This window comes from Pithys albifrons, chromosome 5 (genome assembly GCF_047495875.1).
Source record: "Pithys albifrons albifrons isolate INPA30051 chromosome 5, PitAlb_v1, whole genome shotgun sequence".
Classification (NCBI taxonomy): domain Eukaryota; kingdom Metazoa; phylum Chordata; class Aves; order Passeriformes; family Thamnophilidae; genus Pithys; species Pithys albifrons.
The window spans coordinates 51629088-51654327 of NC_092462.1; the positions used below are offsets into that span (position 1 = coordinate 51629088).

At 40.5% G+C, this 25240-nt stretch overlaps 1 protein-coding gene across 11 annotated transcripts in view; it reads left to right on the forward strand.

Annotated features, from left to right (window-relative positions):
• The window catches only part of APBB2 (amyloid beta precursor protein binding family B member 2), a 187099-nt gene that overhangs the window by 139107 nt on the left and 22752 nt on the right, over positions 1–25240 (forward strand). For 9 of the 11 annotated variants that reach the window (XM_071556576.1, XM_071556575.1, XM_071556582.1 and 6 more), the window contains one exon: positions 2104–2231. In XM_071556576.1, the coding sequence (XP_071412677.1) occupies positions 2104–2231 (128 nt within the window). Of the gene's footprint in view, positions 1–2103; positions 2232–18446; positions 18766–18872; positions 19040–25240 lie in introns of those variants that run through there. The other 2 variants (XM_071556586.1, XM_071556585.1) reach the window with 2 other exon arrangements.

Below are 25240 nucleotides of genomic sequence, written 5' to 3' on the forward strand. Positions count from 1 at the left end.
CATTTCAATACCACTTCCAGGAAAAAGAAATATTCTTGCTCTTGACCTGTATACTGCAGCCTGTAACACTTCCTGGAGGTCTGCTGGGCTTGAGCCTCTTGCCTTTACTTACTTTCCCTGCATAGCTCTTCCCCTTCCTTATCTGGGACCATCGGATCTCTGCAGCTCTGCAGGGATCTGAGACGTTAAAGTGTGTGCTCAAGCTCCCAGACTGTCTAAATAACTTCTTTTTGCCCTATGCAGTGTTTTCATCTCTAAAATAGCTTTTGTATAATAAGGCTACAAAATTTAGCAAATACATTGTTTATGGCTACCATAACGTAGTCAAGCTATCCCTTGAGCATTGCAAGGATAATTTCTTCTGAGTTATGTTGCTTATCTGCCCATTCTACAATTTGTTTCCAGCTAATTTGGATTCAGTTTCGTTACTTTAGTCACAGTATATTTTGCATGAGGAACAGATTTTACCTGCTTGTAATAAATTCCTCTGGTACAAATATATAAGTAGAAAATGGATCCAAAAAACAATCTTGGTGACACTTGGTAGTATTCTTCACATAATCTATTTACCACTTCTGACCTTCAAGCAAATTTCTCCCACTTTCTCTTTGTGATAACTCTGTTTTCTGTTTGCTTTCCTCCTTCATCCTGATCTGCCTGGTGTCATCCTGGCTTTTGTGTTTTATTTCACATAGTTCTTTTTCTGTATGCCACTAGCAGCTCAATGCTGCTGGTTTGCTCAATTTTTGTGCATGACTCACAGCTACATCTGTTTCTGCTTCTCTAGGAGCAGCCTAGATATCCAGCCTTGCATCTCTTCCACAGCTGTACTTTTTCCATCAGGCAAAATATCCTTGTGTTGGCATCACATATACCAGGTGTCCCCTACCTGTTTCACATTCCTCTGGGCATTGTGCTGCCAGCTCTGTGTCACAGCTTCCCTTTGAATTCCTGTTAGGAGATCTGGGGTTGGGAGAGGAGGTGGGCAGTGTCAGTCTCTTGGTACTAGTCTACAAACTGTGGCAGAAGGCCCTCCTGGAGTCACATGAATGTATTTCTTAGATAGACACAAAAGTAGACATCATTAAGACTTGAGTCACTGTAATCAAGTGGTAAGAGGGTTTCTATGTCACTGTGGTCATTTTTGCAGCATTTGTCAGTCAGGAGTCAGTCCCTTTCCATTCTTTCTGATCATTTATAGATTCTGACACAACAGAGAGGAAACAAATTACTCTATATTTAGCTGATAGCTTCCACCATCTTCTCCTGATTGGCCAGAGCTTGTCTTACCTCTCAGCAATAGGTCCAGGGTCATTTCTGCGTGATCTCGTGGTCTGCAGAGTATGTGTACAGCCTCCAGGAAGAGAGCTATTACATGTGATAGGAGAGATAGCAAACCTATTGCAAATGCTAGCAATAGGGGGAAGATTAGCATTTGCAAACTAGCAGCCAAGGAAAATTGTCTCTAAATTTGTTTCCTGTGAGGGGTAAAAGCATTATCCTTGTTCTTACATGCCAGAAGAGTTAGGTAGAAATCCTGGCTCCAGGATTCTGCAGTCCATAGCAGAATTCACATTCTGGTCTTAATGCTAGGTTTTCCCCTTTAATCATTCTTCAAAGAATATTCTGTAAGTCCTTTGACACATACAAATTGTTGTCTGTTACCATAATCCATTGGTTAAAGTTTATGGAAACAAAACACTTTGAAGGAAGGAACTCTGCCTCATGAGTATATGTTTTGATATAAGCTTTCACTATTAAGACAGACTGTGACCTTTCATATATTTGAAAGAATTTACTGAAGAAATAATAAACATATGATTTGTTGAATAACTCAGTAGCTTGGCCTTGAATGAGTTGCATTTAAAATACATCAAAGCTTTTTGTGATTGGAATTGTTTAAAAACAATAGTAGAAAGAAAGCATCTTACATCTTTTTCATGCTGGAAGTACATGAACTTGTTTTCAATTCCTTTTGGAACAAACCAAAACTTTGAGTAAACTAAGAGGAAACAAGTCTGAACAGCACAGGCATAACACCTAGAGCCCAGTCAGTTTGAGAGGGGGATGTACTTTGTAACTGTACTTTGTCTGGAGTTGCAGGGCAAAGACATGTACCTTATCCTGGAAAATGACATGCTGAACCTGATTGATCCCATGGACCGCACCGTTCTGCACTCGCAGCCCATTGTGAGCATAAGAGTCTGGGGCGTGGGGCGTGACAACGGTCGGTGAGTCTGTGCTCTCCATATCCCTCTTTACTCGGTGCTATTTTGGTCTGCTGATACAGAGTACACATAATTCTGTTCCAGGGACTATGGAATTGCTGCTGTTACTTTTAAACTCTGCTTTTCATAGTGTTATCACTTACATAGTGTTTTGCTAAACCTGTATTGAACAAACCTTTCAGATTAATTCAGCCAGATGCATAAAGCTGCACACAAAACATTGTTTTCTTTCAGATATATGTAATACTTTTTCGTATAAAATCATATTTTCAAATATGTCCCTCAGTATGTTTCTCCTGGCTACGTAAAAGCATTTATTCCTGCTGGTCCAAGTTAAATGCACTACCTATCCTCTGATTGTGTGCGTGCGTTTCCACTTTCTTCAGATATTTGATTGAGAAAAAAATTAGATTAAGGAAAAAGTAATGGTTTTAAGCCATTACTATTACTTCTAGCTCTTGATGGAAGGAAGTCCCCAGGGGTGTTGCAGAAAACTAAGGTTTGTCCCTGGAATGTGACTGCCTGGGAGCTGAAGTTCTTCCTTGCTGTAGGGAGCAACCAGGAATGTGTGCTACAGGCCTTCCTGCCCTAGAGGCATTCTTTCCTTTGGTTTCCTTCCTGACTGGTCTTCCTTTGGTAATATCCTTTTTTTATCGTGTAACATTGCTGTGGAAACGGTTGTGAAAGTGACTTTATTTGGATCAGGGCAGTGAACTGTCTCCCTGTTCCACTGGCGATTTTGACCTAGCAAGAACATTGCCATCACGTGGAGTAAGTCCAGGATCTTTGGACAGTACCCATCCTGACACATGGATTGTAAGGACTGAGTAACACTTAACAAGCTGCTGCTTTTTATGTCCATTTTATTATTGCCTAATGGCCTTCTATGATGGAATGATGGCATCGGTGGACAAAGGAAGGGTTACAGGTGTCATTTATCTGGACTTCTGCAAAGCCTTTGACATGGTCCCCTGTGCAACATCCTTCTGTCTAAACTGCAGAGAGATGGATTTGATGAGTGGTCTGTTAGATGTGTAAGAAATTGGTTGGATGGTCACATCCAAAGGGTAGTAGTCAACGGCTCAGAGTCCTGATGGACGTCAATGACAAGTGATGTCCCTCAGAGGTCCCTACTGGGACAAGTGCTATTTAATATCTTCATTAATGACATAGATGAAGAGATTGAGTGCACCCTCAGCAAATGTGCAGATGACACCAAGCTCTCTGCTGCTGTTGACACATTGGGAGGATGAGATGCCATCCAGAGGGACCTTGACAAACTTGGTAATCCCGTAAGGTTTAACAAGACCAAGTGCAAGGAGCTGCACCTGGGTTGGGGCAGCACCCAGTATCAACACAGGCTGGGGGTTGAACAGATCCAGAGCAGCCCTTGGGAAAGGGACTTAGGGGTGCTGGTGGATGAGAGGCTGGACATGATCTGGCGATGTGCACTTGCCACCCAGAAAGCCAAATGTGTCCTGAGCTGCTTCCAAAGCAGCGTGGCCAGCAGGGTGAGGGAGGTGATTCTGCCCCTCTGCTCTGGTGAGACCCCGCCTGCAGTGCTGCATCCAGCTCTGGGGTCCCCAGCACAGGAAGGACCTCGACCTGCTGGAGTGAGTCCAAGTTGATTAGAGGAATGGAGCACCTCTCCTATGAGGAAAGGCTGAGATAATTGGGATAAGAGAGGTCTTAGGGCTGACCTAATTATTACCTTCCAGTAGCTGAAGGGAACTTAAAAAGAAAGATGGAGCAAGACTATTTACAAGAGCACATAGTGACGGGACAAGGGGCAAAGGGTTCAAACTGAAGGCGAGAAGGTTGAGGTTAGACCTTAGGAAGGAATTCTTTACTGTGAGGGTAGTGAGATGCTGGAACAGGTTGCCCAGGGAAGCTGTGGATGACCCATCCCTGGAAGTGTGTAAGGCCAGGCTGGATGAAGCACTGAGCAACCTGGTCTTGTGAGAGGCATCCCTGTCCAAGGCAAAGGGTGTTGGAACATGATGATCTTTGAGGTCCCTTCAAATTCAGAGGACATTCAGTGATTAGCAAGATATTTCAAGTAGTAGGAGGTTGGATTTTTTTGTCTCTGACTTTTGATGGGAAATGTCATTTCAAACCTGAAATATCTTTCCCAGTAAAAGATCTTCTGAAACTTTTTTAATTCTCCTCAAAGTTTCTGATGATAGTGCCTAAATTTTCAAAAGGAAAGGTGACCCAATTCTTTCTAATTTTTTTTTACTTTTATGAGTGACTGATGGTTGGAGAGGGTGGGTTAACTGTTTTTTAATTGGTGATTTTTGAGAGGTCTAAAAGGGGCAAATCCGGTTTGAAATGCTGGGAAGTAAAAAGGTTTTAAGTTCTTATTAATAAACTATTAGAAGGCTTTGTTTGTGTAAGAAAATGGTTGCATTGCACATTTCCCTTCAAGTCAGATTTTGTAGTGGCTTGCTAGTTAGGTCAGAAAATAAATAGAGCATCTTAAAGGGCACCTAAATGTGATGCAGCTTTACAGAGTAAAGGAAGCCAGCTTTAATTTTTATTAATTTTTTTAATAATTTTCAATTCTTTTTCCAAATACTTTTCTTTGAAAAATAAAATAATTTCATTATGTTGTTTATAAAATAAGATAACGGGTTGTATTTCTTCAGGCTGGGTACCTGCTTCTCCTAAAGACAGAACTGCTCACAGAACCATCAGTGTTTTAAGGGAGCATTTAAGAGAAACATGCCTTTTGCTATTATATGGCACTAATAATGTTGTAATCTTCTGGTGAAATGTGTCTGGGGGTGGGAGACATTAGCAGACTCTTCTAGATGAATGTAAGCCCTATCAGTAGGACAGGAGTTGTTGGGAAAGGTTGTGTGTGCGCAGGTCATTCCATCTGCACTGACCTACAGATCTGCCATGGTTACCAAAAGCTATGTAGAGAGAACAGGAAACAGCATCTCTGATGCCACTCCTGCCCATTTTCATGCCATATCTGAGGGCCAAAGGTGAATTCCAGTTCTGCTGAGACTTCTGCTGAAACCCATGTCTCAATTAAAAAAAAAAAAAATGTTTAGTTACGTAATATGTGGTCGAAGTACACGTGCAATTTTAAAAATATAAATAACAAGAATCCTTCAAACAAACCCAGTTCTCCCTTTTGGTCATAAAAATTAGAAGCTTTCTTAACTGTTTCCCTGAAAAGAGGTGGGTTTTGTGACACTGACAATACAGAGAACCTGGTGAATAAACGAATGTTTTTTCATGGTTTTGCTGTCAGTAGTGGGAATGGGCCTTTCTGTGTTCAAAGGGAACATTTCTTGTTTCTAGAGAACATGACTTTTCTAGGTTGGTTGCTATCAGTAACAACAAGAAATAGTTGATTGAAGTTTAATGTATATTGTGCTTATGTATTAAACACACAGTCAAAACCAGCCTTAATGTTTAATTTGCACAATATGTTCTTAGCCACTTTCATTAAAATCTGGGGTTTCTTCATCTTAAGAAGTTTGATTTCAGAGCTTTCCTATTGTTAACTCTTTGTAATAATTTTGAAAGATGCTTCTACAGAAATTTTGTGTCCAGAATGACTTTCAAGACTGAAGCTTGCTCTTTTTGAAATTTGTTTTGTTCCATGTTTTATCAACATATTTTTAAAAATAAGATTGTAGGAAAAGCAGTGTAGCCATTAAGTAAGTAAACTTAGACTGTGTGTGTAGTTAAATAGCAGAAGATCCAAAAGACAAGCAGAAAGAACAAACTTCTGACTGAATAATCAGATGTACCATGTGTTTGAGGTGTAGAAATGTTTAGTCTAGGAAACATGCTTTGAAGGGTAGCATAAATGATGTAGCATTTGCTGAAGAAGCACCAACAAACAAGAAAAGCGTTTGGTGACAGAAGAACATGAGCTGAGAAAACCATATTGCTGAGCTGGAACTTGCACTGCATCTCTTTTCATGTATCCATTAGGACACAGTCCTTGGGCTCATCCTGGTAAAATGGCCTATTGCTATTGAGGTGAGAAATACCAGAGCCATTCACTGACTGCAAAAGCAGCTTTCCCTGATTATGAGTTTGCCATCATCAGAAAAAAGTGAGGGGATCTCACATTGCTGCGTTGGTGGATTTTAGGCATCCACATAGTTGATGAAATCCCACTTTTTGGGGTAAAGGTTTTCCAGCAGTTGTTGCACTTTACTTTTGTTAATTAACTGTATCATCTAGTCCAAGAACCTGTATAAAAAAAATATTGGATTTGTTGTGAAAAGTAGTGTTCCAATTTTAAAATACTGTAGGAATGTGTATTTCCCTGTATTTTTATCTATTGAACCCCCAAAGTATCTGCAAGTTCTCTTTTTAACTCTCTTTTGCTTGTACTAATTTATTTGGGTAGTTTTTGCTTTGGAAGATGAAGAGGTTTTCTAATAATGCCTGACCGGATGATTTTCTAAGCTATGCCGTAATGAAAGATTGATGAAATACAGAGATCTGCTGATGAAAGTTTAATCTGAGGATGTGTCTGCTAACTCACCTCAGGCAGAAACATATTCCAGGAGACTGTAATTACTCTCTCCATACATTACATTAATATCCTGATCTCTAGAGTTTCTTATTTAACAATCCTGTGATAAGCAAAGCATTCATCATTTTTGTGTGGTGATTTTTTGTTTTGAAAGTTAGTATCCCTTGTTTTCCATTAATTAGTCGGTAAAATGTTTGATTTTAAAAAAGGCTGGAGCACCTTCAAAAAATTGTGAACAAAAGCATGTTCCCACAAATTAGTAGTTATGCATGTCTATATGTGTACACTCTGAGCCCCTGTTTGATATATATGTGGGCATTAAAGGAAAATAAATGTACTGTATATGCACAACCTTTTGGAACTTCATTTCCTAGGTGATATCTTGTGATTTTTAAAAGTAAAAACCACTGTGTTGTGTACAGTCTTGCTCTCCTTCTGTACTGAAAACAGAGCCATGGTGATTCATTTAGTATTATTTGTAACTAAAAAAAGTCCTTGCAGTTGCATGGTTTGATTTCAAGGTCAATAAGGTCACTGTCACATAGAGCTGTCACAGGTGTATTGGTGAATAATTGTTAGTGCTGTTTGCTTGTTAATGAGCCACACGTGCCATGCTTTTTCCTTGTCATTAAAAGCATGTTTATAGCCTCAGCTTACTGAAGCTATTTGCACTTGTGAGCTGCAGGACTGTATGTAAATCATTCCTCAGGTTGGATTTTGTTTCTTCTTGACTGCTGGTACATGCCCTCTGCTTTCTGAGCAAGCTCACTTAACAGGGAAGAGAGAAAAGGGAATGGCCCATCAGTTTTGTGAAAGAGTTTCTGTTAGCACATTGCCTTGAATCCTCTTAAATCTTTATTGCTCTTCCACCCATCCAAAGCCTGCCTCAAGTTTTATAATTGCCTGAAAGATCACAGTTTCTTCTCTCCTGGTGTCTTTGTAGAACAGCAGTATATCCAGCTCAAATATTCTGTAGTTACCTGGCAAGGAGCAGCACTGGTGGATTTATGAGACAGCTTTGATGGGACTGAATGTGGAACCAGTTACTGCGTACCATAGACACCTTGCATGTTGGACAAAACACGTAGCACATTTCTGTTCATGTTCTAGCTTTGTCACCATGTAGAGCAGGTTTGTTTTCACTGTAGTTTGTGTTTTCCTGGCAGGCTGAGGAGGGAGCCTGGTTACTTTTGGTTCTTAAGTGCTGGGAAAGGTACCTGCTCTGATATTGGGGTTTTCTGACCACAGGCACTCTCACTGGGCAATGTGAATAATGTCCATAATAATGCCCATTTTGTCAGGTGGGCGTGCTGGGAATCCCTTCATCTGTGTGGATGTCCATTGCCCTGCCTCTTTGAACTGCTGCTGTTTTCCTGATGCCCAGATACTGGAATAAAATGAAGCTGCGATTCAAAAAGGGGATAAAGGAAAAGAGGCCAACTGGACTGAAGAAAGTAGAACAATGGATAACCAAAGATGAGACTTGAGCTGTCTCAGAAAGGGAGAGCAGACACCTGAATGGATAGATGCCTCAGGTCAGAAGCATGTAATCCTGTAAGGCTGGAACAGAAGATAAATCCTAACAGCAAAACAAATTATGTGAGCTCTGTTATCTCGGGAGCTGTTAGGACTCTAACTAGCTGTTAGAGAAAACTATTAGGGTGATATAAATGAGAAAAATGGAACAAATCTGTGGAAAATGAGGAAGAAATGATGTAAAGTGATGGCTCAAATACCTCAGAATATGCGGAATTAAAAATAGTATGTCCTCTTGCTGTTTCAACAGTTTAATGAAAATGGCCAGTTTTCAGAGGTGTTTAACACCTGCACTGTCCATTGGCTTCTCTTGGATCTCTGCGTATTCAGTATATTTGTAAACCAAATGTCTAAATTCAGATTTAGGAACCTTTCTCTAGGGCCAGAATTCAAAATTTTCACTTGAGCAACAGTGCTACAGCAGGTTAAATACTTTCTTTTTAGTTTTGAGTGTGTGTCAAGGTAAAAAAAGGAGCGAAGTCTCAAGAACTGGTTTGTTAGAGGACAAAAAAGGGGTCAGTGGGGAAGCCTGGAAGCTGGGCTGCAGGTGCAGGGGCCCCATCTCATGTCACTCTGTATTTCCTAGCTGAGACTGTGTATTGCCTGGCTTGAGCTCCTGTGCCTGTGTTACCACATTAACATGAGACTTCAGGAGGGATACCTGGCCTTAATGAGGCAATTAAAAGCTAAGACAAATAAAGATAAAAAATACAAGTGTGGTGTAATTGGGATATCCTTCTATCTTTGTAGTTTATCATTCTTTTCAGAAAATATTTTGTATACAAGCAATGCAACAGACTTCAGTGATGCATTGTGATTTACAGCTGTGTTGTTCAGGGAGGTGTTTGAGATCTTTCTGCATTGCCCTCCCTTTCAGGTCATGATTTAATGTGCTGCAAGTTTGAGTCTTTGTCCAATTCCATGAGAAAAGCTTATCAAGCTGCACAAGATAATTAATAATAAGCTTTCTCTTCCTCATTAGAGACATGGCCAAGAAAAGCAAAAAATAAATTAAAACTGAAATGGTGTTTGCACCTGCTCTTTTGAAAAGATAATACACTTCAAAGAATGTGTAATTTCAGCTGAACTCTTAAATCTCTGGAACACCATTAATCAATATTGCCTGTTCCCTTCGGTCCATGTAACCTTGAAATAAGGACAAAACATACTGTGCGAAATCACATAAATGGGGCATAGGTGAAGGATTATACTGGAAGAAAGGGATTTACTGGCTTTTCTGACCTGTATTTTTAGCTGGGGTTTTTTCACAGTTATTTTTTGCTTTCTCCTCTTCCCTAAGCCACCTGCATCTGAATATCTTTTTATGTACGTTTTGAAGGATTTTCCCTTCTCACTAAGAAATAGCTTAGGTGATTGTTTATACAAAATTTGTCATTTATGTCCATAAGTCTGGACATTGTTGTTTGGAAAAGCAGTTTGTTCTATGAGGGAGTAATGAAACAATACAGCTGTGAAAGGGAAATCAGGAAGCTTACAGAATTAATGTATTTTCAAGCAAATTTGGTTAAGTGGGTGCAAAAAGCTGCATGTGTGCATTCATATTTTGATTCATTAAACTGGTTTGTTTAGCTTTGGAATTTAACATGAAAGACATGGTAGACTGAAGATACATTGAAATAGACCAGTATTAACTTGAAATATTATATACTTGAAACACCTGTAGTTTTGCACAGTGAATGGTTTTCCATTGCTGGTGGCTTCAGATGTGTTGGGACAGCATCCCTCTATCCTTTCTATGAAATGCCACTAATGACATGAAAAGTTATTACACATAATCACTGAGGTTGAAAAAGACCTCTGAGATCATTGAGTCCAACCTTTTACCAATCACCACCTTGTCAGCTAGACCATGGCACTTAAGTGCCTCATTCAGTCTTTTCTTAAACACCTCCAGGAATGGTGACTCCACCACTTTCTTGGGCAGTCCATTCCAATGTTTAACAACCCTTTCTGTGATTAAATTCCTCCTGATGTCCAACCTGAACCTAGCTTGAGACTATATCCTGTTGTCCTCTCATTAGAGGGTGATAAGGTCACCTCAAATCTTCCTTTCCTCTAGGCTAAAGACCCCCAGCTCCCTCAGCTTCTCCTCATAGAACTTACCTTCTAGACCCTTCACCATCTCTGTTACAGATGAGGCTTGTGAGCAGCTCTGGTGTTTACAAAGGATGGAGTCACTGTTTGATTAGCAGCTGAAAAAAAGGATGTGCTTAGGGAGAATTTCAGCCATGGAGCTATAAATATTTGGTAACCTTTGTAAAGCTTAAATGGAGAAACAGCAGTTGACAAGCATAGCAGCAGTGGATTAGCACAAGTACAGAACAGTCTTTGTGGAGCAAGGGAATTGGGACAAACACAGAAGCAGACAATTAGAAGGATTTGAGTGGGACAGTGGGACGGGAAGGGGGAAGCCCATGAAGGAGAGCTCAGGGCAGTGCTGAGGTGTTTACTTTTAAGGAAGTGGGGGAAATGACAGGAGGCTTCCCTTCTTATTGGGAAAAAAACGACCAGACAAAATGTGTCACTTTATCTGCTAGCAGCTTGAGCATGATGGTATGTCTAAACCTGGACTACAAATAACCACTGCAGTGTAGTCAGGTTGTCTCAATTAATAAGGTGATCTACTGACTGAGTCTCTGGATTAAAGTCTTTGTACAAATTTGTGCTAGAAAATCTCCACACTTTCTCTATGATTCCAACTATTAAACTGAAACATTTTAGGGTACAACTAGGGTTATCAGTGAACCTAAGTGGCTTTCACAGAGATTGCTGGAAAATAGCCTGAGATGCCTGTGAAAGTGTCTCCAGCTCAAGAGAGCTACTGACTGCGAGTTTAGGGTTAAAATCTGATGATTTCTTCTATTGTTCTTTTCAATGTATGTTAATCGAGCAGATGCTGTGTCCAGATTGGATTCCTATATGTAACTGCTGCTTTAACTCCATGGCAAAACAGTGATGCAATGGATGCAAAAGGCAGCTGCACTCCAGCTCTGTAGCTGTCAACAGAAAACATCCATCTCACTCCTGGACTCTCCACAACCCTGCTTGTTTTCAACACCCAGTTAAAAGCTTTGTTCTTAGTTCATGATCAAAGATAGTATAAACTTACCTTATTTATTTTGGATGGTCATGCATGGGGCTGCACACACAATCTCTTGCTTTCTCTCCATGGAGGTTATGCAAAGAAAACATAGCATCTTCCTTCCCAAACCAGCTGGAGTCAGTTGAAGGTGCCTGTCTTTGTTTCACTCTTTTCATCTTCAGCAGTCCCAAAATTGGACTCTTAGTTACACATCTCTCTGATACTGTATCAGTGTAGGGACTGTGTATACAGGGAGCCACCTATTAAATGAATTCTTACAGGAACTAGGTTTTAACAGCCTGACAAATAATTAAACAACACTTTTCTGCAAAAAAAACCAAATCCAAAACAAACGAACAAAAAACCCCCAAAACCCCAAAAAACTTCCCTGTATTCTTTTGTTCTCATCTCAAGACGTTATCTAGTCTAAGGTCTCTGTAGCAGATGAGAGAAAACCAAATTAGTCCACAAGTGATTTCACTCTGTTAGTCTAATGTATATTGAAACTGTTCAGTTACTACTATGGTGGACTTATAAAAAACCTTCTGAGGAGAAAAGCAATAGAGAGCATTAGACCACTGAAGAAAAGAGCAATGTTTTAAGAAAAATTGTGCTAAGACAACTTACTAAGAACACCTTGGTGGCTATAAGTTTGATACAGCTCTCAGCTACCGTGATTATAATATGTTTGTATGAACAGTAGAAGACTTTTCTGTTGTATGGTGCCTTACTTGAAAAGGTCAACTTTTTGTAAGACATGTATTTACTATGCTTATTGTTTTCTATTGTAGGCAAAATTTTGACTTCCTAGAAATTGTTATTGGGCAAATAATTTCTGAAAAAGCAATTCAGAGCAGAAACATGTCTGTGCAGTAGGAAGTATTTAATTTGATTATCTCTTTTATGCTACTTAATGAAATATGGGACATTCACAGCTTTCTAATGTAGCAAATTAGAAAGCAAACATACATTCAGAAAGTGACCTGTCTAGGGCTTCTTCCCATCCAATAGTGTATGCCAGTGTTGTACCAGAGGGTTAGAGAGAGAGGTAGGATGTTTCTACATATGCCTTTACTGCATAAAGATGTATATCTACCTATATAAACTTGCTTTTCATGTTTGCATGAGTGTTTTACTCCTGGTATCAAGAGAACTATGTATTTGTAGACCACTGGATGTCTTCTGGCATTTAGTATATGCAGTAGTAAAACAACGTACAAATTTTGTCCTGTGTTTCTCTCTCTTTCTAAGCACAGTCACAAACTTGACTAACTAACTGCACTTGAATAATAATTTGGAATGTGCCTCTAAAATGTACAAGGATGCTCTTGCTATCCATTTGCCTCTTCAATTCTTTAAGTGTCATATCTGCCTTTGTACGATTTTCCACACTTGCTACTATCTGATTGCTATTCAAATATTTATATGTAGTGTATTTTTATGTAAATCATACTATATACTGTCCTATCCATTCCATGTATTTGGAAAGTATTTTCGCTTAAGGCTTTGAATTCAGAGATTGGTATGGTTTGCTTCTTTCCTAACAGTGGCTCCACCAGGGAAAACGCCTTTGTTTGTCAATGGTATTCAGAACAATTTGACCTCTGGTAATAGGAGGTAGATTGCCTGCTGAAGTCTCCTTGATATGTGCAGGTTGATTAGCAAAAACTTAAACACTAATTTGAGCAAGCTAAAATATTTTTTCAACAGATAACTAGAGTGTCTTAAACATTTAGGGGTTTATTTCCTGATTTGTTTCTGTGTTTAGAAACTTACATTAACATCTGTATTTTTTGAAAATAAATGTGTGCTTAATGAGGTTCAAAAATCTGTATGCAATCTCTCTTTTGATGATGGTCATCTTCACACAAATATTATACATCTTCAGGCCATAAAGATAAATTCATTTTATAATTTGAGTGATGCATTAAACATAGAACTTAATTGTCTGTAAAACTTCCATGTTTTACTACTTGAAGTTCCCTTCTTCCCACCCTGATTAATTTCAAAGTTGGCTGCATGTATGTTTGTGCCCCCTGAGTTGGGCCAAATTCCCCTTATCATTGATGGGAAGTTTTTTATTAGCTTCAGCATGAGTTGGGTTAGTCCATAACTTAGAGAGGTGGACCTGGAAAACCTGAATACTGCTCAGCAAAATCAGTGTAGTACTCCGGAAGTATCAGGATGGTGTAAATGTTATTTATTTAGCAGGGCTAGTGTGGTTCTTGTACAAGAACAAAATAGCAGGTGGAAAAGTAAGCAGCCTACTATGAATTTTAGAAGAATATGAAAGATGTAGAGGTCTGCAAGGTGTCTGGCTTCAGTTCAGTATTTGTCCTGGCATTGTCCTGATCTTACGTTTAACATCAGTGAACTGAGTTTTTCCACTTTAAGACAAGAACCTGTGAAAGTGAGCTTGCCTGTGTTCTGGGATAGGTGTTACTGACACATGTCAGTGTTTGTAATCATGCTGTATTTGTCAACAAGATGTAGAAAAAGGACTTATAGATTACTTACAGAGTTATTTTTCAGTAGCTTAGACTGAAGGGTGCACCTGGGTCCTTATGGCCTGTCCTCTGCAATTGCAAGACAATCTCAGAGCAGTTAAGGTCCTTTTGCAAAGCTGATCACAGGTGTAGTTCAGTTTGCTAAGGGTGTATTGAACTGCTTTTGCTTTGTAGTTGTTGTGTATCATCAGTCTTTCTTCATTAATTAAGAAGTTTATTTTCTGCTTGTTCCTTTTTTCAGTGTCTAAAAAATTTAAAGAAACTTCACATGTGTATCTCTGACAATGTAGATATATGTTTTAAGATTAAAAGTGCCCACACCCACAAGAAAACAGATGCACTAAGAAGGACTCCTTTTCTTTCTTTCTCTTCGGGGGACACTTATTTGTATCTATTTAGGAAAAATAGCTTTTCATCTCCACTTTTGCTTAGTTACTATCAGGAACATGAGATGAATTAGACAAAGTTATCTAAGCAATTGTTCTTGCCCTCTATTCATTAATGAGGTATGTCCATGGCTTCAATGGCCTTACTGTAAAAGAGCAAATGGAATGTTGCCAACCCAGGCCTTCATAAATGGCATATTCGTTTGGTCACTTTAGAGCCTTTAGGATTCAATGTAGTATTTCAAATTTTCTTCATTCATCCTGGATGTTGGAAACTTGTTTTGTGATGTGTATGGAGATGCTCATATACCTGTTTGAATCCAGGATTTAAACTTTATGAAATGTTTCGTCACTTGCCTCTCACCTTCTCTCCTGTCTTTTTGAAAATAATAGGAAGTTGCAGAAAAATTAGAAGATTGGCACTGCTGTTGCTGCTTGCTAATTTGTGATGAAAGTAGATGATCACATTTATGGGAGGTTTTAAGCTTCTAGGCTGTTAAAAGACTAAACAAAATTGTTGTGCTCAGAGTTTTCTAGAAGGACTAATTTGTTGTTTCCTGGAAATGTCACAAAGTTTTGCTTCAGGGATAGGATGGGTGCTTCAGAATAGCAAAAGGCAGGGCTAGCTTAGGAAACATTTGTTTCTCTTCCTGTAGGCAGAAGTGGAGCCGTGAGTGCTGCAGGTGCTCAAGCTGGGGTGCAAACCTGCTTCTGCTTTTACCTCAAGTGTTGGACTACAGATCTACAGTTGTGAGCCAGCAGTGTGAGTGCCACTGCTAGGGCTGACCACCTCTGCACATGCGAAAATACACAGTGTGAATGTGTTGCTGTAATACCATTTTCCTTTTCTTGAAACTGGAACAAACTGCAACCTGAATTCAAGTTCTGTACTCATAAACTCGTTTTCTTTTTTCCTCAAAATTGTATGTATATGAAACCCTTGGATCCAGTCCTTGCACATGCTCAGGGCAAGTATGAGGATCTCAGCTACTCATAGTGTTTTGATTTCTTCAGCCCAGCCACAGCTCTGCTGGTATTACCCAGGCTGTGTGTGATAGGATACTTGGTGAGCAGCTTCTGGCCCTGCAATGGGAATATTTGATTCATGTGGGGAGAACATGATCCCATCTCTAGAGTATAAGCTAATTTCATTTACTCAGATGCCCTGCTGTTCACTGGCAGTTTAACCAGAGTAATCGGGCACGTCATTGCTGCTGAGCATGTGGAGATCTGCCCAGGTTCTTTGTGGTGTTAAATACCCATTCCCTCATTATGAGCTTGACTGAACCTCATCCCCAGTGAGCAACATAGCACTTTGGAATATAGAGCCCAGCTGTGGACCCATGAGAGGGCAACACGTGATAGCTGTGAGAGCCTGGAATAACACAGGTGGTATTTATATACCAGGCATACCCCAAAATACCCCTGCTGCCTTGATTTGGCACTTCTGGCACTGCAGGAGTTGAATTTGTCAAGTTTTCATGAGCTGAGAGCTCTTCTGGGCAGTTTTCACCTTGCCAAGGCTGGCTTGTTTGTGGTGGTTTTGTCAGTGTAAATTTGACCAATTACTTGCTGCAAGCTCATTTCTTTTGCAGCCTATAGGTAAATTGCAGTGCTGAGGGGTTTGGCTGCAAGGGCACAGCACTAGCAGGCAGTAGGAGATGGGATTTGGTGTCGTGTTTGTGCTGGAAATTTTTTCATGATGTTTCTGGTAGCAGTTGTTGCTGGGGAGAGCCTGTCAGCCAAACTTGGCAGCCAGTGCCAAGAGCTGCAACATCCATGGCTGGTCTCAAAGCTTACTGATGATTATTCTTTACAACATAGTTCATGAAAAAAGATTTCTGTGTGAGTTTCACTCTTTATTTTCAGAATACAGATACTTGGCCAAGTAAACTGGAAGGAATGAGAAACTGGACACTGCCATGCCCAAAATTCTATACCTTAAATTTTAAATATATGTTTGAATTCATATTTTTGGGTGTGATTGAGGTTTGGTAAAACTAAGTTTTGCCAGAAAGACAAACGCGAGACACAGTTGTAGTTACTAATCAAATTGTGTGTGCATAAGTGGGAAGACATTTGGCCCAGATTGTTTTTTATTTTCAGAAACTGCCTGCTGGCCAAGCCCTGTTTCTGGTGGCAGAGGTAAATCTGGTGCACTTTTCATACGTAACAACTCGAAGGAACAAACTTGGAGGAACAGAAAGTATGGGGGACTGGAAGCTGAAGTGCTGAAATCAGGGCAAGTTATTTCTCAAAACAGCAGAGCCAGCATGAATGTGTCCAGCCGTATCATTACTAAAAGGTGCATAGGCATTAAGTATGGCATTCAACATGTAACGAAATATCAAAACCAGCACAGGCTTAAATTTAGTCTGAGTTCACTTACTGGATAGCCAACTAAAAACTTGAAGATAGGGATGTAGGGATGATTTAATTATACTTTTTTACATGTTTCTGAGGTTCTGCCGAATCTCTTCCTCTCTTCATCCTGGAGGAGATCAAGGAAGAATTATTCTCTCCCACAACCTCTTCCAGCATATTAAAATGGCCAAGTCTGGTTTCTCTCCTTAGAAGCCTTTTAAGTAGGAGTCTGACACTGTTCTCACGAGTGCTGCTGTTTGTCCAACTGGAAGGCTACCATATCCTGTTTCATGCTACTGCCAAGAGTAAAAGAGGAGGACAGCAATGGAGAGGGTTGTTGTTAGAGTTACCAGATTAATTCTGTCCTCATTTTCAAATTTAAAAAAGTTACATTGAGTGCACATTGGAATCTGGATTAAAAGTCTAATGCATGTGTATTTTACGACATTGAGCAGTTTCATGTGCCACTTTGTCCATAAATATGCCCCATTCTTTACTCACAAGTTAATTCCACATTTGTATTAAGACTTTTGAGAAGTTACCTGTACAGTGCAAAATTATTGCATGGCCTTGAACTCTTGTTAGCATTGGGCATTCAGCATATTCAAGGAAGAGTTGGAACTGTTTTATCTTAGGCAGGATCAACAGATTTGTTTATTAAAGGAAAGCTTTTGGGTGGCACAGGTTGTTGCTTGAGCATAGTGGGTCCTGCCAAACCTTGTTGATGATACACAGGAGGGAAGGAAGGAATCTCCCCAGACTCACAGGGTGTATTTAAGTGGTGGAAAAACATCCTGATCCTGATGCATCTGTGTGGCAGAAGGAAGTGACTGCCAGAAAATTGTCATTAACTGCTTTTCACCGTCTCAGCTCTGCTGGTGGAAATGTCCATGGTCATGTTCCCTACTCTGCTTTCTTTCACAATAAGCTCAGATAATTTAAAGAGACTGGTTGGTGGGCATTTGCCATGTTGGCCCGTGTTCATTGAGGAGGACAGGTGTGATCCTGCAGACAGCTCTGCTGGCATATTAGAAGTAGAAAGTCCCTTGGATGGAGAAGAGTAACTTGCAGGGTGGTGACCCATGTCCTTGTGACATTATGGTTGTTCTTTGGTCAGAGTTTGCCTTTCCCCAGTCCTCCCTTTTCATCCACTAGTGATGTGCAACACTGCAGGTAACTGTGAAAGGTGAATGCCCCGGGATGGTGTTTAAGCCCCACCATGTTTTAAGTGTAGTCCCTGGAGAAGTGGCTCTTTGTCGCTGGTTGAGCACATATGATGGGGAGTTTTGCCAGATAAAAACTGGAGCTCCAGGATCATTATGTTTACTGTCACCTTTAGTGCAAGCAACACCTCTAAAGTGTGTTTACTGTTACTCTATGTGCCAGTTCTGGAAAATCAAATTATTCAATATATTTGTTTTTACAGCTCAGGGATAAATCTCAGTTGTACCATAAATAGATGTAATTTCATTGAAGTAAATGCAGGGGTACTTCTCTCGGAATGTTTAGATTTAGCTGTAAATCTTTCTTGCCTTTTAAAGAGACTTTCTTTCTCTGTTGCATGCTGCACAGAAGCATGCTGTGAATGCTTTGCAGAGTTTTTGGGAAATCGGGAGGAAGACTCCCTGTGCACTTCTGCTTTCCCCAGAAAATTGCTTCTGTCACAAAAGATTAGTGTTGGAAGTTTACAGGCTAGAAACACAATGTGTGGCAGTGAATATTTGTTAAAGGGGGAGGAGAGGCACCTCTTCTGCGGGTCCGAGCGCGGGGAGCGCGCAAATGTAAAGGGATGGGAAGGGAGGAAACGACACACCGCTGACGGAGGAGCGGTGCCTTCCAGGGAGAAGCACCCACTCACAGCTGGAGCCGGCTAACACAGGCATGCACAGTCCGTGAGGAGAGTGGGAGCTGACATGATGTGTTTCAATTCGATGCAAAATGAATGAGCTGCTGTTCTCGGGGGTATTCGGCCCCCGTTGTTGAAGTACAAGTACACGGCTGCATCAAGTGCACTTTGCATCATCTCATGCCTAGATACACGCAAACGGAGATGGGGGCCAGTCAGAGCGTTGAGTTGGGTGTTTGTGTATGACGTGCTTGGCATTTAATTCCTGTTTGCTGCAACAAAAAGGTAAGAAACTTAAAAAGTGACGAGAAAAAAACCTCAGCCCTCCTCCCCCACCAAGACAACAGTTTCACATCGGGAGTAGCCTTTGTCTGGAGCTGTATTTTGAAAGCTGTGGTCTATTAGTCTAAAGCTACTGTGTGGATGGCTGCAAGGCAAATTGCAGCTCCTAGCGTGACAAAGGCAAGTCAGATTTCTTTCCTCCAAGAGCTGACACTTAACAACCTTCAGGAGAGCAGTGTAGCAGAAATGCTCTAACAGAGAGACTGTGTGCTGAGCGGTAAGTATTTGATGCTGTTCTCCCTCTCCTTTATCCCTTCAGATGTTGCTCATTTGAGCAGTAAGCTAACTAAAGGATAGCAATGATTAATAGGTTTGGGGGACTGTGTTCAGCTCAGAATTACATGTTCCTGAACTGGCTGCAGTTACTGGCTGCATATTGACCAGCCTGATTCTGTTGAGGAGGATCATAATTTGTTTTGACTGGTAATGCCTTGAAAAGATGCTGTAGTTAAGAACAGCAGAAACCTCATTTGCTAAAGCGATGAAAACTCCCTGTTTTTCTCCCAACATACAGCGCCTGCATAATTATTTATCTGTAATCCCCAGCTAACTTCTAGCTAGGCAGTCTGGGCTTTCTGCTTTCAACTCATAACTGACAATGAGGAGTGAGCAATCTGTGTAGATCTCCAAAAGAAGTGAACATGTTTAATGACAGAAATACTACACTGTATGTGGAGATATGTACATGTAACAATGTATTTAGCTGAAGTGAAATGGTTAACAGCTCTTTTGACAGTGGAGGAAACTTCATGATTTAAATGTAATATATTGCCTTGAGGTCTCTGTGCTTGCTTAAGCCTATCTGAATTTGTAAAGAATTTGCAGCAGGAGAAATTTCATTGATTTGTTAATTGATACATAGCTTTGAATCCTTATTACACAGGATGGAGAGGGAGAGACAAGGACATTTATCTTTTTCTTTAAACTCAGCAGCTTCACTTTTCCATTAGGTTTTTTGCATGCTATGGAACCTCATTGCTCTCCCTCTTCTGTGCAGTAATTTTTGCTTTCTTAAAGGACAGCATACATTGCTGAATCTATGAGGGAAGTACATGAACTGTTCATGTCTGAAAACTATGGCTTTAATTATATTCTTGTAACTGTTGCCTTGTGGTTAATGTAATTATAACAACTTGTGAGTGAGGAAAATAGTATTATTTAGCCCTGGAGCATTTCTCAGTAAAAAGTGGCCTATTTATTTTCAAAAGGAGTTAGAAGAGAGAAAGATTTGTGGGGTTTTCATACGTTATACCAGTTAGTTGGGTTTTTTCTTTGTACAGATTAGTTTTCCCTTTTGTAGCAGGTGTGTATATATACATAAACCCTATCTACAAAGACATTTTAAGCATTGATCAGTTGCAATACAGATGGAGAACAAATAAGTGATCTGAATTAGTATTTTAGATAACTATGCTGTGTATTGAAGTTCTGTGGTATTTCTTGTATAGTTACAGTCTGCTGGGTATCCTCTTCAGCAAGGCTTTCTGGTTCATTGTTTGGAGTTTCCTGTGTTTCTTGACATGAAGTAAAACTGTTACTGTGGAGAAAGTTCTGATCTAATTGATATTAGACTGCTAGTATTGATTCAACTGCACGGTAAAGCTTTAATTTGTGTTAGAGTGCAGAGTTTTCTTCAGTGTAGTTTAATATAGGCTGAGATAACCTTATTCTCTGGGTGAAGTTAATACAGGTCAAAACCTGAAATTTGAAAGTTCTAAATCAGGGAGTGCAGAGTGTTCATTTGCTCCTGTTAGAAAATAACTGGCATGTCCCTGAATTTGGTTTAGTATCTGCCAAAGAAAACAAAATTACCTTTTTTTTTTGTAATATTTTGACATTGATGTGATATTAAAGCCTTTTCCATATGTTGTAAGAATTTTTCAAATTGAAAATATCTTTATGGTTGAATTTAATAATTGTTTAGTAACTTAAGACAGAAATTCTTCCATCCATCTGCTCTGTATAAAATGGTAGTGTAGTGATTTGGAGGGAAGGTGGCCTGCAATTTTAAGAGTAAAACTTAGTCTTTACAAAATGTGGATTTGTATAGCATGCCAGGCTGCCTCATATTTTCTTTTTATTTTAAAAATAGATTCTAACTAGATTATAGTAGTCTTCATAATATATGATTAGCAGAAGAAGGCTAGATCAAGCCATCAATTTTTAAGCAGAAATCTTCTTTGCTACCAGTGGAGAATTGCTTAAAAATTGATGGCACAATCTGGCCCACAGTGAACAGGGGATTCCTGCAGAAAGTGTTGGTTGTACTTCTACTCAGTCTGCATCCTGATGGTGGCAGGGATCCAGAAACACAAGGCCAGTCTGCTGGAATTAGTCTACTACTTGAATACTTGTTAGGGGACAAAAGGTTTTAGGACTACGTAAAAATAACAAAACCAAAAGGTTTAAAAGCTACCAAACCCTTAGAAAAATTATGAACCACAGCAATGAAGGACATGGTTATTCTCTTAGCAAGAGGGAGACTTCCAAATGCACAGAAATTAAGGCCTTTTCCTTTATTTGTTCATGTTATGTTGTTGAAGTGTAACTACATTTTACATAAACATTTTGCTGTATTAAGTGCTACTAGACTTTGGAATTACAAATTAGAGAACCAGAGTAGGGCCTCTTTTGTGCCTTTAGAGGATGTGTTCAGTCAAATACAACTGTAAATAAAGACAAAAGGCTTGTGCAATGCATCATTATTTTTAATGAAGAAAAATGTTGTTTACAAAAAATCTACAGTAATAGGAGGCAAAGACATTTCAGCTGGTTGTTATCTCTGAGGAAGAGAAATGGTCAGGGCCACTGCTGGTGGGTGTAGTCCCATGTGAGATTGTTGAAGGACCACGGAAGCACAGGCAGACCTCTGTACTTGCTTATGGTGTAGTTAACACTTAGCAGCCTTATGTTTTCTGATCTGCTAAAAAAAGACAACTGGGGAAGTTGCAGTCAGCCAGACTCCAGAGGAAGCTACAGGAACAAAGAGGTGAGAAGTGTTAATAGTGTCTTCACACAGCTGAATGTGTCAGTCACAAAAATGGGTGGGCTGTAGGCCTAACAGGTACAGGGGAGTAAACTCCTAGCTCTCCCCAGGCTCATGGGCAGTGCAGTGCCACACTAAAACATGAGCCAAGCATGGGAGTATCACCTTGACGCTTAAATACCTTGTTGGAGATGCCAACAAGAACAAAACCTCTTGGGTTTCTTGGTTGGGTTTATTCTTCATCATGTTGCAGTCTTACAGTTGCTCTTGTTGAAGTAGAAGATACAAAAGTCGCAACTGTGGAGTATTTTGAGTCCAGAACAACTACCAGTCACATGGATGGATTGGTGTGTGGGGCACTTGAGCTGCCGGGGCTCTTTGGCATGTTGTTTCAGCCCTGCCAGCTTCCCTCTGCTCAGCTGTTGAGACAGTCCCATAGGTTGGTTGTCTGCATAAACACAGCATCACCATGTCCATCTGCACAGCACATCTCCGTCCTGTGCATTGAGGTGTTCTGTTACAGAATCATAGAAAAAAGTTGCCCCAAAGAGGAGAGCAACAGGTAGCTAGAGCAGCCTGTTGCAAATACCTGGGCAGGGTTCAGGATTACCTCAGAGCCATTTCAGGTTGATAGTTTTTAAAGTCTGCAGCAACAGAGATTGCACAGCCTCTCCGTATATGTCTCTAGGGCTTTACCAGCTCTCTTGGCAAAGAAACTTGCCTTTGCTCTATTTTTTAAACCCTCCCAGGAGTGAGTGGAAGACTAATTAGATCCCCCCCATTACCTTGTCCCCAGGATAAACAAGCCCACCTCCCCTCCAGGCTGAACACACAGCCTTGCTGGCCCTTGGCTGGACTTGCACCAGATTGCCACTCTCCCACATGTATTGGTGAGCCCAAACCTGGATACATAACTGCAGATACAGCCTCGTGAGTGCCACGTGGAAGGGTGTTTATTCACCTCTCAGTGAAATCTCAGTCACCCTTCAGCTTGTAGGGTGGGCATTGTACATCCATGATCAGCCTCTGGGATGCTCTTTGCATCAGTCACTAATGCATAAAACCTGGGACTGAAAGAAGAAATTGTCTTGTACTCAAGCAATGTCCTGTCAGCTACACCACTCTGTAACTGTCTTGCCTCTACAGCATCCCTGGGCCAGGTACGACCCTCTGAGAAAATGCAGAGGAAGGCAGGGATCAGGGAGGCAGGTCCCCTTCCAATACTGTAATGCTCTGTCTCTAAAGGTGGTAATTGGAAAACAGCCTGAAATAAATGAGTCTGGCAGAAGTGATGGGGAGAAGGAGAGTGTTACTGCCTTCCCTGGGGGACGATGTCCTCTCAGGGCTCTCTGTAGGTGGGGACCTCCTTTCTCACACCTCTGCAGGCTGGAAAGTCATGGGCTGTTTTTCTCAGAGGTCTTAGCCTTTTCCTCTCAGAAATTAATCTCAAATCCTGTGTAACAGCCCTGACACAATTTTCTGGGGAACGTTTTCCCAGGTTATTGTTAGGCTCCGGCTTGATCCTTTTTAACTCAGTCAGCTTGGAAAAGGATATGTAGGGCACCATTCCAAAAGCACTTGCATAGCTGCTCTTGCAGCATTTCTGGCACTTAGAGCCATCAGCAAAATCTGCCACTTGCACTGAAACTTTCCATGTCTGCATTTGGGGCAGTTTTATTTTTTTAATCTATTTATTTAAGTTTAAAGATGAATTATTCAACCATATTTGAGCTACCAGGATGTAAAGAGAATACAGGCAAATAGTCTTCTGCATGAAAATAATTCATAAATTGCAAGACATTCTATGAGGAGATGTTGGTTTGACTGGGAAGCTGTCATTAACTGGTTAGAAGTGGGATGCAGCCTCTCTTGATTCACATGCATCCCACAGTGTGAGAGTCCTTCGGCTGGAACCCCACTTGTTCCTCACTGCCTGAGGAAATTTAGCAGCCTGTCTGCTTGTGTTTTGCTCTCATGTTCCTGAATTCCCCCCAGTGGTCTTTTCTTTTTGCTGGCAGATGCAGTGGTGATTGTTCTGTACAGTTGTATCTTGCATAATGATTGGGGAATTAACAGATCTCCCTTTCAGAGTTTGATCCAGCAGGTCATGGTTTGTGTCTCCAAGACATTTTTTTTCCTCTCTTCCCCCCAGTATATTGTGTCTAAATTACAGGACAATTTTTCCAATATGATGCTTTTCTAAGAGAGAGAAGTCTCTGTTCACTACCTATAAAGGCAGTGATTGATGGACAAAGATAATTGTGTATGTTTTGCTTCTCATACTATTTACAAACAGTGATGTATTTTCTCAGAAAGTGATACCACTTTTTCAGTTCTGATTGGCACTGAAATGTAGCATCAAGGGCATTTAAACTTGAAAGACTTCCAGTATTTGCAATGCTGAGATCTAATTTTAACTCCTTAATTTATAAAATGTTCCCAATATTTGAAGTCCTTGCTGCCTCTGCAAAGCCCAGGAAAAAGCCCGTGTAGCTGAAGCAAAGGAATGAGTGGGATTTTGGTTGGGCAGATCCACACAGGTCACCGCTGAATACTGAAGATGGGAAACTCCCAGTTTGCTGCATGGAAGGAGTGAAGCAGAGTACCCTGTTTCTTCTTTATGGTGAGGCTGTCATATGCTTCCGTTGTAAAATTTCTGGGAATGTCCATTACACTTTTAAATATGCATCATCTTTCTGACTCGACTGCTTTCCCAGTCATAGAACAGCCCAGGTTGGAATGACTATCAAAAGACTGTCTGATGCAACCTTCCATGAGAAGTCTAGCACCTTGTCCAGTGACATCCTGAAAACATTGTGTGATGGGAGGTCTATGGTGTCCCTGGAGAGGTTGCTGCAGTGAATTATTTTTCTTCACAAGGAGCCACCTGGAGTTTATTACAAGGGACAGTGGGTACATGTTGCATAGGAGACGTTTCATCTCGACACAAGAAAGAAATTGAATCTCTAGTTATGTGCATTAGCTAACCATATGCATGTTTAGTTAAAGCCTGGCTTAGAAAGCCTATGTTTATTCTGGTTGTACTTACTAAGCCATTTCTAAGCAATAGATCAATCCTTGTAAGTTTTGCAAGCTTGGTGACGTGAGATGTGTGATGGGAATTGGATCCCTTCCCTTCAGTGTGCTCTGTCTTTACTCCTGCCCTTATTACTTGAGATGGTGTAATTTTTCGACAGAGCTACTTTTTTTTCTCGGAATCAGTTACAAGCTGGGATGATGTAGGGTCCTGCATTTTTGTGCCCATGAACCTTGCTCAGATCCTCACTGGAGATAAGCCCTTCTTAAAAAAGGGAAGTTGTGAGATACATGCAGGAAGCAGGAGTGGGAGAGCAGGACTAAGCATCTCTCTTCTGAAGAACGGTTATTATCGCTGTAGAGACACTATGGATTGCATGGAGTGGTGTCCAGTAT